General features: G+C 36.0%; 1 protein-coding gene across 2 annotated transcripts in view; it reads left to right on the forward strand.

Annotated features, from left to right (window-relative positions):
- SLC5A8 (solute carrier family 5 member 8) overlaps window positions 1-11,603 on the forward strand; it is a 67,005-nt gene extending 55,402 nt beyond the window's left edge. The window contains exons 14-16 of one of the 2 annotated variants that reach the window (XR_004286671.1): window positions 1,637-1,716; window positions 1,972-3,177; window positions 11,592-11,603. Coding sequence is in view for 1 of the 2 variants with exons in the window: in XM_032346618.1 (XP_032202509.1) it covers window positions 1,637-1,716; window positions 1,972-2,097 (206 nt within the window). In the remaining variant the exon portion in view is untranslated. Of the gene's footprint in view, window positions 1-1,636; window positions 1,717-1,971; window positions 5,774-11,591 lie in introns of those variants that run through there. The other variant, XM_032346618.1, reaches the window with a different exon arrangement.
- The last annotated feature ends 4,108 nt before the right edge of the window (window positions 11,604-15,711 follow it).

The following is a 15,711-nucleotide window of genomic DNA, read 5'->3' on the forward strand; positions in this document are numbered from 1 at the left end:
ACATCAACAATTATATTAATTAAAATTATTATATATTCAAAGCATAATCACACATTTATAAATAAAGTTTGTAGTTATTTATTACCTCTTAAACACATTTTTAACTATTCTCTTTCATTTCAAAAATGACTGTGCCTTTCTTCATAAAAAAAATTACCAACACAGTAGATTTATTCTTGTCTGTTTTGATATATTTTAAGATGAATTTTAAAGTTTCTTACTGGTAACCCAATTATTCAGGTCAGGAATACACCTAAACAGTCTCCTTGTATTATTTGACCTCAGATCCTATTCAACACATTCCTTTTTCTTTAAAAAAATGGAGTATTGGAGCATTCCCTTTGAGAATTCCCCCCTTTTTCCCTTAAAATTTTTATTCTGATAACCATATATGTCCGCTTCTTTTGTTTTATAAAGTCATGCTTTACCTAGGTGAGCAGGCATCCAGTGATAAAAAAAAATTCAACTTCATTAATTTCATAAATGACTTATTTCCACTTCATAGCAGCAACGAGCACCTTGAGAAAATAATCTAGAAACATGAAATCGTAACAGTATTTGAGAAATAAATAGGAAGATTCAGGAAGAATTCTGTTCATACAGACTGGGTTGGCATTTAAGTTTCACTCTACCATGTACTGTGTACCATGAGTGGGTCTGTCTCCTCATCAGTAAAATGGATTAAATAAGGCCCTAAATAAACCATAAGCTATGAGTATAGTAATTGTTTTACTCATGTCTGTCTCTACAGCACCTAGTAGAGTCTCTAGCAGATGGTAGGCACTCAACAATGTCGAATGAATTAATTTTAAGTTGATTTCATCTCTAGAAAAGCAGAGGTTCCCATAATTAAAAGCCTAATATTTGTACTTAAGTGGTGGTTCCCAAATATTAGAGAGCATGAAGATCACTTTGGAAATTTGGTAAAAATCAGGATTCAGTGGCCCCTCTCCAGACTTTCGAACTGGATTGGTCCAGGTTGAAGTCTAGGAATTTGCATTTGATGTATGTCTGCTAGATGATTTGTATAAAAGTAGTTTGAGAACCACACAATTTTAAAAAGCTTTGTCTTTGATCTACAAATAAAATACCAAAACAAAAAATAATTTTTATAAAACAGAATGTTACAGAAGAAGAGTTGAATCAAATACCAATCATTATATTGATTTTCATTTAACTAATGTATTCAGCATTGCATAATTTCCTGCATTTCCTCATGCACCTCTACATTCATAGCCATTAAACTGGGGAAAGGCAACTCCTCTGTCTGCAGCAGAGGCAGATGGCTTGATATTTTATTGGTAGATCAAAGAGGTTGCTTTTAAATCAGTTTCCTTATGAGTCTTGGGTTCTTTGGTTAAGTACCATATGAGGTAGGTGGCTTGCATTTAAGAACCATCTCATTCATCTTCAAACACTAGACTCATTTGTCACAGTTAGAGGCTTGCAGAATCTAAGACCAGGAGAAGGGAAATGGTGAGCCAAGTCTTCAGCACTACGTAAAAGATTCTCTTTCTCTGCGTGTTTTATGAGTGTGTAGAGTTGAATGTGCACAAGGTAAATGCTTGTATGATGGGCCGTCACTGGGTAGTTACAGATACCTTTTAACATTGTAAATGATGTAAATGTTTTTCAGGAGGAAGGAAACAAAACTTAGACCGCAGATTCCTATTAACCAAAGAGGACTTTTTATCCAATTTTGACATTTTTAAGAAAGTAAGTTGGCTTTCTTTCTCCTTACATTAGTAAGACCGTGCTTTTATTGCCAGGATAGCATACTAGTTATTCCTTGGACTCTCTTTTGAACTCTGATGGGCAAGGAAAATATTTGCCCTATTCTTTGATTTCTATTGTATATCTTGTCTTCAATAGACTGCAAAGCGGATTTAGAGGAAAAAAAGCAGAAACTATTATTTAGAATATTTAGAATAGTTCCTTTTTTTGCTAATCACTGTTAACATTTTCTTTTAGAAGGAGCATATTTTAAGCTATAAATCTCACCCGGTAGAAGATGGTGGAACTGATAATCCTGCCTTCAACCATATTGAATTGAACTTCCCAGATCAAAGTGGCAAGATGAGTGGGACTCGTTTGTGAAGCATCTGTGATACTAAATGATCTTAAACAGTGACTCAGTTACATATGTTTCCTAAGATAATTGGACCAGATTTGGATTTCTTTTTGGGGGGAGGGTTTGATAATGAGTGAAGTTTTGGGGGAAACTTTGGGGGTAAAATTTTGTTGAAGCAAAGTACTGACTCTTCACTTACTATATTCATTAACTGGTGCTACTCTGGAGTTAAGAATTTCAGCATCAGCATTTTTCTTTATTTCTTTTTTATTTTAATGAAGATGTCATTGTGAAAGTTATGACCATATATTGCTAAAGGATTAATATACACATATACACACATACTTGATGGTCAAAAAAGAGTATTTTAAATTTGGGCATTATTAAAAATATTTTCCATGCATTTGTTGCTAGCATATAAGTTTTGGGGTTTCCCAAAATCAGATATAATACTGAAAAGACCTTTTGTCTTTCTATAACATACTGTATTTTTAGGAAACAGTGAGGTGACAAATCCATGTTGTCTAGATCTTTGCTTCTCACTGATCCGTATCAGCCCTATCAGGGAGCTTATTATTATCTGGAACCAATTCTGGCTCAGGAAGGTGATAATCAAGAAGCATCCTGTTTGGGAGAGAACATGTGCCCAGTGATCAAGGGCTTTTTGGTTCTACTTATCTATTCTTGTGCCTTTTTGCTAATTATCTACAACTCCTGGCCATTGGCTGTTTATATTGCCTTACACCCCAGTTCTTATATGCAATCCCAATTTCTGACCCATCAGCTCAGATTTTGTTGTACACTTTACTTTTCTTCTCTTCCAAGTTTTCAATATACTATGTTACCTTGGACTTATATATGTCTTGAAACACCCAATGTGAATCATGCTACCCCAGATTCTGGTTTACGAAGTCACAGACTATAAATTAGAAATCCTATGAACCTGATACTGACTAAAGTATTTACAACATAAGTACTTATGGATTTGGTCACCCAAGAACATTTACATGATTAAAATGGTTAAGTTCCATGGAATTGCATAGTTATGTTGAATGATACTAATTTGAATTTAAGGGTACATACATATGCTTAGAAGTCTTAGAAGTGTATTCACCCATTTAAAGAGTAAACACACTACTTTTTTTTAATGTTCTGAATTACCAACTATATGCTTTGTTTCATGCTTTAAAATTTCAAGTAGAAATCTCAAAGTTTATTTTGTTTATCTTGCTACATTTCCAGCTAAGGGTTTGGTCACAGACTTTTATTAATAACATTTTTTTCTACAGGTCTTGCATTAGATACTGTTTGGAAATGTGTTTCTTTTGTTTGTTTGTTTGCCTTACAATATTTTAAAATAATATGAGAAACATTTAGGTATATTAAATAGATTTTAGAATTAAACACTTTTTTGTTTATTTTCTGATATTTAGGTAAGTATGCTCTGTACTTTTAAAGGTTGCCAACTGAAAACATGAAGCAATAAAAAAATAGGAAGTAGCATTTATCTAAAGAAAGATTTATGTAACATTTAAATTAATGATGTGTTAATATATTTCATATGTGTATAGATGTTATTTTTTTAATCAATATGTTTGTAAGCATATATCATCATACTTTGTAAATCTTTCTACAATTTTTAATGAGTAGGAAGATATCATCTTATTTGTTTCATGCAAGTATGATTTGAACTATTGTTATTTATTTAGTAAGTGTAAATGCACATGGGTGTAGAATGCTTCAGTTTTGGAAATCAAAGTCCAGTTATATAAATTTTTCCTTATCTAACTACAAAGATTATGCCACGTGTTCTTAATGATATGATACTTCTATTCTTGTGCACTTTATTTAACCAAATACATCTTTGTGACTTTGGGAACTGTTGGTATTTTACCTTTATGAACACATAAGAGTGCCAGACCGCATTCTTAAGAAATCAAATTGCTGTTATTAATTATGAAAAAATCATTTATCTTATCTGAATCTTTGGATAAAACCACAAAGAAGTAAAACATTAATATATCATAGTGTGAAAGAAATAATCTAATGTTCTTAATTATTTCTGAATCACAACAGTCCCAACAGCAGGGAAAAGCAACATAAGTAGTCTATTTTCATTTTGTCATTGACAGATTATATGACCTTGAATTTATCCTTAATCTCCTCTAATGATGGAACTCTAAACACTTAACTACCTCACAGAAATAATGTGAGTATAAAAGATTAGATAGCACTTTATTAGCTCAAATAGTATTACTTAAAATTTTAATATGATTGGAAATAAAAATTTGAGACAAAGGTCACTTGTTTAAAAAAAAAGACAAATTGTTTAGAATTTGCAATGTAATGATGTGGCTATAGTCCCATCTCTAAAAAATATGTGCTGTAGAAAAACTGAATTATATTTAGGAATCAGCAGGATTATTCAGAGAGAATGGAAACTTTATTTTTAAAAAAAGCACCCAATCATATTCACTCCGTAGAGAAATGGCCAATCATATTCACTCCATAGAGAAATGAAACTTTTACATGTAGGATATAAATGTATATGCATCTATTTGATTGCTTATGCATTAATTTTTTCTCTAGACCAGTGGTTCTAATGGGGGCAGTTTTACACCTGCATTTGGACATTTGGAAATATCTGGATACATTTTTGGTGGTCACAGTGGTGATGAGGTGCTACAGCATCTAGTGGATAGAATTTAGGGTTACTACTAAATATCCTGTGATACATAAGACAACCCCTCTTCACAACAAAAAATGATCCTACCCCAAGTATTAATAGTGTTGAGTTCAAGAAACCCTGCCCTAGAGGTTAGGGTTGCAATCTTGATTTTCCTGAAGTCACACATGCTGGTTTTATTCCTTTAGGGAAATTGCCTTGACTCTTCTATCTGATCATTCTCATCTACAGGGGAGGATTAAAGTGTCACTGGCATACACAATGTTAGGATACAGGATAATAACCATATATTTTTATAGTATTTTGAAAATATTAAGAATATAAAATGTGAATAATTATGAAAACAACTTTTATGAAGGTTTCATTTTGCAATGATTTCCAACATTAACATACATTAGGATGAAGGAAATATTAAATACATGAATATGAAGATTTCATAATTTTGCTTTACCTGTGAATATCCCAGAAAGTAGTTTATTTGTTAACAACTTATCCATGATATACACACAAAGGACAGGGATAAGGTTAAGATCAGGAGAATGACTCACTGTGTCAATTCTTATAGAAAATTCTTAGTTTTTCCCAATAATAGTTGTTGATACAGAGTCAACTGAGTGCATGCAGTTACTGACAATTCACCACATAATTTAGTTACTGTAAAATTTACTTTTATATTTAAGTTATTTGCCCATTGTAAAAAAATCTTGAGGGAATTGAACATTATAATGTAAAACAAGTTTGCATTTCTGATTTTTCAGCTTGCTGATTAAACTCTCCACAAGTGTCTTTACAGTTGTCTGTTCTTGGGGAAGAAAATGTCAAAATGAATATAATTAAGTTTATCAGCTTTTACAGAGAATTATTTCCACTCTACCACAAAAGGACTCTTTCTGTATACTACATTCAGATTATAAAAGAATAAGCAAATAAACATGCAGAACTTTTGTTGCTGAAGAATATTTTATGCATTGAGTAATTAACACTGTATTTGAAAATAAAAAATCACGTCTTCAGTCCTGAAAATTTCTTAGCCATTATTTCTTTGAATATTCTCCCCCTCCCATTTTCTATGTCCTGTAACTCTTTAACTCCTATTAGAGGAACAGCATACCTCTTTATCCTATCCTCCATGTCTCCTAATCTGGTTCATATTTTCTATATAAAATTAAAAAATTTCAGGATGCCTCACATACATATACATGAAAGGTCACTTTCTTTCTGGCTTTCCCTACTCTGCTATTTAATTTGTCCATTGAATTTTCCATTTCAATGACTTTATTTTCTTCATTTTCAGAGTTGGATGTGCTTTTTCAAATTTTTCAGTTTCCTATTCTTTCCTAACTGGATTCTTTCATTGTGATTCCAAACTATTCTTTTTTTTTTTTTTTAAGATTTTATTTATTTATTTGACAGAGAGAGAGTGAGATCACAAGTAGGTGGGGGTGGAGGGGGAAGCAGGCTCCCTGCTGAGCAGAGAGCCCAATGTAGGCTCCATCCAAGGATCCTGAGATCATGACCTGAGCTGAAGGCAGAGGCTTAACCCACTGAGCCACTCAAGTGCCCCCCAAACTATTCTTTTATCTCTAATAATTTTAACCATATTTATTTCTCTTATGCTATTTGAAATTCTTTTTTTTTTCTTAAAGATTTTATTTATTTATTTGACAGACAGAGATCACAAGTAGTCAGAGAGGTAGGCAGAGAGGGAGAGGAGAAAGCAGGCTCTCTGCTGAGCAGAGAGCCCGATACGGGGCTTGATCCCAGGACCCTGAGATCACGACCTGAGCTGAAGGCAGCGGCTTAACCCACTATTTGAAATTCTTGATGTGCTAATTCTTCTACTTGTTCATTTGCTTACTCTCCACCATGGTGGTTTCTTTCCTGATATAGTTGAACATTTAACTGGAAGTTTATCTTCAGTAGGGGTTGTACTTTTTCTAGTGAGCATTCCTTGGGCTCTAGTTAGTGAAAGTCTTTACAGAGAAGTTTTAGATCAGCTTTGGCTGTGCCCATGTTTTAATTGCCTTCTACCAATCTTACTTCATTATCTCAGGTTAGGACTTCTGTCTTAAGTTCACAGTATCAGTTTTCATCCTCTACCCATAGATGGCACAGGGTTTAGGGTTGGAGCCTCAAGTAATTTGTTCTCCATCAAAGACTTGGAAAGAGGCAAACTTTCTTTAAAATTCCCTTTTAAATAATGGGGCAGTTCTTCAAGGCTTCAGGCTTTTGGTGATATTTGCAATAGAGTTCTCACTCTCACATTCTGGAAGCAGAAACCTCATCTTAGTCCGCATGAGGACCCATAAACTCATTAGGAACTATGCCTTCATAGGTTATTCAACACCTGTTTGATTTTTTTTTAATTGAAGTAAAATTGATTTATAATTAGTTTTAGGTGTACCAAATTTGGCATTTGCCTATACTGCAAAGTGATCACCAGAATTAGTTACTCTCTGTCACCATACAGTTGCCCTGACACCCTTTTTGCCCACCTCCCAACCCCCTTCCTGTCTGACAACCATCAGTCATTTTTCTTTTCAATATTGGTATTTGGTGTTTCCCTTTTCATCCTTTTAAAAAAAATTATGTATTTGTTTATTTGACACAGAGAGAGAGAGAGAGAGAGATAACAAGTAGGCAGAGAGGCAGGCAGAGAGAGAAGGAGAAGGAGGTTCCCCGCTGAGCATAAAGCCCGATGTGGGCCTCAATCCCAAGACCCTTAGATCATGATCTGAGCTGAAGGCAGAGGCTCACCCCATGGAGCCACCCAGGCACCCCTCTTTCATTCTTACAAGTTTGATTATGTTATTAAAATTTTTATTTTGTGATATTTTATCCAGAATTTCTGTATGTTTCTAGCAGGAAGGGGCCCCATTTGTGTGAGTACAGACCACAACTTTTTGAAGGTTCTGTTATTATTATTATTATTATTATTATTATTATTATTATTATTTTCATTTGCTTAATCCTGGGCTGTGGAGGCATGAGGAGATGTTCATCATGCCTAGCAGTGCCAAAAGAATCTGAAAAATGTGGTAATCTGTTATAAACTGAACATGTGAATAGTGAAGTACATGGAGAGTCTTTTGTTTTTATATAAAAGCTTTATGGAGATATAATTCACACATCATACCATTTGATGGTATGGTATTCAATCCATTTGAAACGTACAATTTAGAGGCCACTATATTCCCAGAATTATACAGCCATTGTCACAATCATAGAACATTTTCATCACCCACAAAAGAAACCACATATCCATTGTAATCACTCCCCATTTTCTCCCAGTCCCCTTAGCCCAAGTGGCCACTAATCTAATTTCTGCCTCTACATATTTGTCTATTCTGGACATTTCATATATATGAAATCACAGAATATGTGGTCTTGTGTGACTGGCTTCTTCCACATAGAATGTTTTTAATGCTTACCCATGTTGTAGCATATATCAATACTTCATTTTTGTGGCCTTATAATATGCCATTGTATGGCTATGCCACATTTTATTTATTTATTTCTCAGTTGAAATACATATTGTTTCAATATGTGTCTATTATCAATGGTGCTGCTCTGAACACTGTGTGCAAGTTTTTGTGTGGACATATATTTTCACTTCTCTTGAGAATGTATCTAGTGTGGAATTGCTGGGTCATATAGTAACTCTATGCTTGACCATTTGAGAAACTGACAGACTGTTTTCCAAAATGGTTGCACCATTTTACATTTTTATCACCACTATCTGAGGGTTCCAACTTCTCCACATCTTGATGAGTACTTATTATTAACTATCTTTTTTATTATAGACATTCTGGTGGGTGTGGAGTGGTATCTCATTATGATTTTGATTTTCATTTCCTTGATAGTGATGTTGAACATCTTTTTATGTTTATTGGTCATCTGTTCATCTTCTTTGGAGACATGTCTATTTAAACTGTTTGACCATTTTTAGAGGCTTGTCTTTTTATTATTGAGTTGTAAGAGTTTTGTGTTTTTTTGCATATTCAAGATTTGTCTCTTATCCGATAAATTATTTGCAAACATTTCTTCCATTCCAAGGGTTGGAGAAAATTAAAAAAAATTTTTTTTATTATAAACATAAATGTATTATTAGCCCCAGGGGTACAGGTCTGTGAATTGCCAGGTTTACACACTTCACAGCACTCACCATAGCACATACCTTCCCCATGTCCACAACCCCACCCCCCTCTCCCTCTCCCTCTCCCCCATGAAACCCTCAGTTTGTTTTGTGAGATTAAGAGTCTCTTATGATTTGTCTCCCTCTTGATTCCATCTTGTTTCATTTAGGAGAATTTTATTTTAATTGAAAGTGAGTTACAGAGAAAAGTCATTTGCGAGCTAAATAGAAGTAAATATAATACGATTTTAGAAAAACATAAAGCCTCCTATTCATATACTTAAGGCAGAGTAGGAAAACATGATGTTTCAATAAGTAAGGCATGTAGAGTACAGTGCAATTTATAATAGACCCAGTAGTGAAGATAGATGGCGTGGGCGGAGGAGAAAAGAGGTAGAGAGACATGGCATCACTGTGTAACACTGGGTAGAAGCTGGGATACCTAGGCAAAGGCAAGGCTGCAAAAAAGTGGTAAGAATCAAGGAGTTCCTTGGCTTCAATGTTGGAGAGTTGGGATGCCTGGGTGTTTCAGTCAGTTAAGTGTCTACCTTCAGCTCAGGTCATGATCTCCAGGTCCTGGGATTCAGCCCCACATCAGGCTCCCTGCTCAGTGGGGAGTCTGCTTTTCCCTCTGCCCCTCACCCTGCTCATGCTCTCTTTCTCTTTTTCTTTTTCTCTCTCTTTAAATAAATAAATAAACATCTTTTAAAAAAAGAAAAACAATGTTGGAGAGGCAAGGGTCTGGCTCAAGGAGGCCATCTACAGGGGATGTAATCAAAGAAGAAAGGCATGTGAGGAGGTTCTGAGGGAAGTATAGTGGTGAGTTATTCAGAAAATTAACCAATGACCTCCCCTACTCTCTGGAACATTCTGTTGCCTCCTTGGCTCTTCTTCCCATCCAAATAATCAGGTCTTTGGTATTTATAACTCAGGGAAGGGAGGCTTCAGGGAATTTCTCTTTCTTCTTGAAAAAGAGAGAAATGAGGTATTTCTTCTTGGCTTTTGAGTGTCAGAAGTCTAGCCTCTTAGGTTGATAAGGATAGAATATCTTAGAAGGTAAGAGCTTGGTTCTGGAACTCCTAGAGTATAAATGGACCCCCCCTACGCTGCAACAGTCAGAAGGAAGCAAAGAGAATTAATATATTGATGAACCTTGGAGAAGGGTTTCTCTATTCTACTCTCTGTGCTGAGCCAGGGATGGCAGCAGCAAACCACCATAGGCTTATGTAGTTTGAAAACCAATACAACCCATGCTCCAGCTCCTGGTTAGAGCGTAGAGCCATAAGACCCCAGTACATACTTAGCTAAGTGATATGTCTGGGCAGGTACGGGGCCTTGGAGTGTTAAAAAAAACTTTACCATGTTTCTTAAGCACTAAAGCAGGAATTACTGTATGAGGTGTCCAGATGAATAGGACTTTAAATAGTGTCCCAATTTCCTACAATCTAGTGTAGTAGAAAAGCAACATAATGATTTCTAAGATCCCAAGGGCAACAAGGAGGTAAGGAAGGAAACCCTTTTGGGAATTAGGCTCAAATAGGCTAAGACCTACTTAGACTAGCAATAAAGGATTTTATGGTTTCTGAACAGAACACGAATATTATAAGCTTAGACAATTAAATAAAAACAACTAAGAAGTGGTGATGGTAGGCAGAAATACCTTTCTCTTTTTATAGCAAGTAGTCAACACTGTTGCTAAAACTTGATTTCAGTCTCTTAATGCTTTTCATGATCTCTTTTCTTAAATTTAGTCATCTGTGTTCACTGCTGTATCTTAACATCCAGAACAGTCTGGCCCAATAAATTCTTGTTGAATGAATGAATCTATACAATTCCTACTTCTTATAACTTTCATCCACCTTTTGGTTTGTTTTTAAGTGAATGTCACTTGTTTTATTCCTTGAGAAGTAGAGTCTGAGATCAAGTTTACTGTGTTTAATGTTGAGAGCCTCTAGGATTAACCTGTGTAAGGAAGACTGAAGATGCAGATTTGGACAGAGGTGGAGTTTGAGCTGCAGCATTGATCCAAAGACAGTTTCCCCCAGAGATTCTGAAGTGAGGAGAAGTTACCCCACATTGGGCCAAGACAGCCAGCAGCCAAACTTTCATATTCACTCACTCACTGAGTGGGGCTGTCATGGGAAGGAGTGTGGTCATGGAGCAGGTGATCCTCTGCAATGAGGCAATTAAGAAGGGGCCAAGGTATAAAAGTTGTCTGGCTTGACCACTCCCAATACAATGGCAAGAAGTCCTTCCTGAAGGAGGATCTCAGCAGTGTACTACAATGTGAACTTCATGAGGTAACTTTGTCTTAGAGAAGTTAAATCAGTAGCCCAAGTTCATATACCTTGGATCTGAACTTAGTTTTGTCTGACTCCAGAGCCTATAATCTTAATATTTTTCCTCATTGTGCATATTAATGTAAGCTCATTCCTAAATTTGTGAGGGTGAGGGGTTGGAGTTGGAAGAACTTATTCTTAGGCTCCTGGGTTGATATAAAGTGCAGGTCAAGGTGAAAGACCTTTTGTGGCACTGATCAATCCTTCAAGAAATGCCCAGTGCTCTGCTTAGCTAGGAACCTGTAGTAGCAGTGCTTTGTATTGAATGATACAATTAACTGGTAAAATTGCTACCCACTGAACTTTCCACCAGAGAGATGTTCTCTAAAATGTTACACAGAGAAAACTGATTAAATTCAGCTTGAATTGTAGAGTATATTAAAGGAGTTCAAATTTTAGCAAAATATTCACCAGATCAGTAGTTTTCAGAGTGGTCCCCAACTAACAGTATTACTACCACCTGGGTACTTGTAATAATTAAAATTCTCTGGCTCACCTGAATCAGAAATGGTGGTGGTAGGGTCCAGGTGATTCTCATGCATACTAGAATTAGTTTGAGAACTACTGAACTAAATGATAATGATAATTGGGAAAACAAACTGGGTTTATGATTAGTAAATAAACTGTGTATGAATGATACCTTTGAAAATTGTTCAAATATTTATTTTGTTCACAGTAATTTCTTGGCATATTTGACTTCAGCCCTTCCATATCATCACAACTTCCTAATTAGTGAGGTCTGAATTAACGAAAGTTAAAGATTACCTCGTTGGGGGCTGAGGTCTAGGCAAGCTGTAGTGCAGCTCTACAGAGTTACCATTAATAACGGCTTTGGTATTTACCCTTCTCTAGTTGAGGATTGAGTATATCAAGTATTCAAAACCACTCGTATAATGAAAGTGTTGTTAAGCAAGCCTTCTTAAAATTTTTTTGTTAAATATTATAAAGCTGGTATCCAAATTTGGACAATCAATGGGAAATCTAGAGAAATTACTCAGTATCTCTGTTGGAAAATCAATAGCTGTCATTTAAATGTTGGTGACTTTAACTTCTACACTAGAGTATTAAAGTTAATGTCTTACACTTGTCCCCTTCATGATGAAATGTGTTTACAGGAAGTGAGTTTAAATTGATTGCATGTCATAATAACAATGGCTCCCTTTTAGTTTCATTTATTTTAAGAAGCACTGATCACTTGACTGTCGGCATCCCACTCTGTTAGGCATTTAGGAAGGTGAAGGTATGGTTCTTGACCTCTATCACTTAGATGCTATGTGAGGACATAAGATAGACATGCATGTACTAGCTGAGGAAAAAGTCTGAGTGAATGTTGCAGATTGTTTGGTAAGAGACTTTGGTAAAGAGGGATAAGACTTGTTGAGAGACGTATCTGTGGAATAGGTGGAATTTGAGCTAGACCTTGAAGCTAGAGATTATTTGAATATGCAAAGAAGAGAGGAAATATGTTTCGTCAGGGAGTGTGGTATACAGACAAAGAGTATAAGGAAAGCTCTGGAAAGAGTGAAGGCACTTCCTCCTCTTGGGGATATGAGGAGGTAGACCTGGCTAGCATGGAGATTGGACTAAAATGAAGAAAGTTGTGTAAGTAGGGTGGCCAGCTCTGAAGGCCAAGATGCAATGTTAGGTTTTTTACTAGCACTTTCCTGAGAATCATTGGAGGTTCTGGAGTATTGAATTTAGAAGGGTCTGCTGGGGCATTTCACTACATTCTTAATCTGTCCCTGCTATACATTTGAATAATATATTTAGAGTGCTGACACTGAATCAACAAGGGAAGGATAAATGGGTTTTGATTTCCTTTTTTTTTAATTTATTTTCAGCATAACAGTATTCATTATTTTTTTCAGCATAACAGTATTCATTATTTTTGCACCACACCCAGTGCTCCATGCAATCCGTGCCCTCTATAATACCCACCACCTGGTACCCCAACCTCACACTCCCCGCTCCTTCAAAACCCTCATTGTTTTTCAGAGCCCATAGTCTCTCATGGTTCACCTCCCCTTCCAATTTCCCCCAACTCCCTCTCTTCTCTAACTCCCCATGTCTTCCATGCTATTTGTTATGCTCCACAAATAAGTGAAACCATATAATAGTTGACTCTCTCTGCTTGACTTCTTTCACTCAGCATAATCTTTTCCAGTCCCATCCATGTTGCTACAAAAGTTGGGTATTCATCCTTTCTGATGGAGGCATAATACTCCATCATGTATATGGACCACATCTTCCTTATCCATTCGTCCGTTAAAGGGCATTGTGCTTCTTTCCACAGTTGGGCGACCGTGGCCATTGTTGCTATAAACATTGGGGTACAGATGGCCCTTCTTTTCGTGACATCTGTATCTTTGGGGTAAATACCCAGCAGTGCAATGGCAGGGTCATAGGGAAGTTCTATTTTTAATTTCTTAAGGAATCTCCACCCTGTTCTCCAAAGAGGCTGCACCAACTTGCATTCCCACCAACAGTGTAAGAGGGTTCCCCTTTCTCCACATCCCCTCCAACACATGTTGTTTCCTGTCTTGTTAATATAATTGTCATTTTGAACTCTAGTTCTGATCCCTTTCTAATGTCCATATTGATTAGGGTTCTAGCAGTCAGTACTGCCTCTTATTCCTTTTTTTTGGTTTTGAGGTGAGTTTTCCACCTTGTCATTTCATCCAGAGAAGAATAGACAAGTGAGAGAACAAAATGCTAAAAGGATAATAACAACCCCAGAAAAAATATACACTAAGCCAATCAGAAGAGACCCAAAACCAGGGGGAGAAGAAAGGAAAAAAAATTATTATTAGGATGGTGAATAGAACGTAGCCACAAACTTGATTTTGGGTATATTTTGGTCTGTTAGGAGAAACTGCCTCCCAAAATTTTAGAGAAAGAAAAAAATGTGTGTGTGTATGTGTGTGTGTATAAACACAATGAAAGGTTAGAATATGACTGTAAAGATGAAAATTAAAAAGATTTTAAAAGAGGAATTGATAAGATAAGCAGTTGGTTGAAAAAAGAAAAAAAGAGAATGTGATCAGGCTGGAGACTAGAGCAAAGGCATATGCTAGATTTAGGGTATATTTTGGTCTTTTAGAAGACACTGTAACCCCAATTTTTAAAGAAATAAAAAAATTATACAAAAAATAAGATTAAATACAAAGAAGAGGTAGAATATGATTATAAGAGTTAAAATTATAAAAGGTTTTTAAAAAGGTATTGAGGGGTGCCTGGGTGGCTCAGTGGGTTAAAGCCTCTGCCTTCAGCTCAGGTAATGATCCCAGGGTCCTGGGATCAAGCCCCACATTGAGCTCTCTGCTTGGCAGGGAGGCTGCTTCTCCCTCTCTCTCTGCCTGTCTCTCTGCCTACTTGTGATCTCTGTCTGTGAAATAAATAAATAAAATCTTTAAAAAAAAAAAAGTATAGATTCTGTGCCTCTTTGGTTAGGTTTATTCCTAGGTATCTTATGGTTTTGGGTGCAATTGTAAATGGGATTGACTCCTTAATTTCTCTTTCTTCGTCTTGCTGTTGGTGTAGAGAAATACAACATGAATGGATCAAGAAGATGTGGTATATATACACAATGGAATACTATGCAGCCATCAAAAGAAATGAAATCTTGCCATTTGCGACAACATGGATGGAACTAGAGCGTATCATGCTTAGCGAAATAAGTCAAGCAGAGAAAGACAACTATCATATGATCTCCCTGATATGAGGAAGTGGTGATGCAACATGGGGGCTTAAGTGGGTAGGAGAAGAATCAATGAAACAAGATGGGATTGGGAGGGAGACAAACCATAAGTGACTCTTAATCTCACAAAACAAACTGAGGGTTGCTGGGGGGAGGGGGGTTTGGGAGAAGGGGGTGGGATTATGGACACTGGGGAGGGTATGTGCTTTGGTGAGTGTTGTGAAGTGTGTAAACCTGGTGATTCACAGACCTGTACCCCTGGGGATAAAAATATATGTTTATAAAAAATAAAAAATTAAAAAAAAATTATAAAAAAAAACACCTCTTTCAGAACTTAAAAAATTAAAAAAAAATAAAAGCATTAGGAAGAAAAAATAGTTGAAATATGTTTAAATAGGAAAGAGGAAAAAAAATTTAAAAATAGAAAAAATAACAAATTTTAAAAATTTAACTTTGAAAGACAAAAGAATCATGGGGAAAAATTCCCATAAATTCTGTATGTATTTTCCCCTAGCACTGTTGTTTTGCAGTTCTCATTGATCAGTAAACTTGGTCTTGGTTGGATGGGCTTGATGATCTTTGGGGGAAGGGCCTCTTGCAGTGATTCTCAAATGTCTTTTCCCAATGTGGAATTGTACCACACTTGCCAGCGGCCAGGCTAAGTAATCTACTTGGTTCTGCTCTCAGTATCTTTTGTTCCCTGAAAGCTTTCCATATAGCTTTGGAGGATGGGAATGAGGATAGTTGCCTCCCAATCTCCAGCCCCACAGGAGTGGAGAGCTT

This window comes from Mustela erminea, chromosome 6 (assembly GCF_009829155.1).
Source record: "Mustela erminea isolate mMusErm1 chromosome 6, mMusErm1.Pri, whole genome shotgun sequence".
Taxonomy (NCBI): domain Eukaryota; kingdom Metazoa; phylum Chordata; class Mammalia; order Carnivora; family Mustelidae; genus Mustela; species Mustela erminea.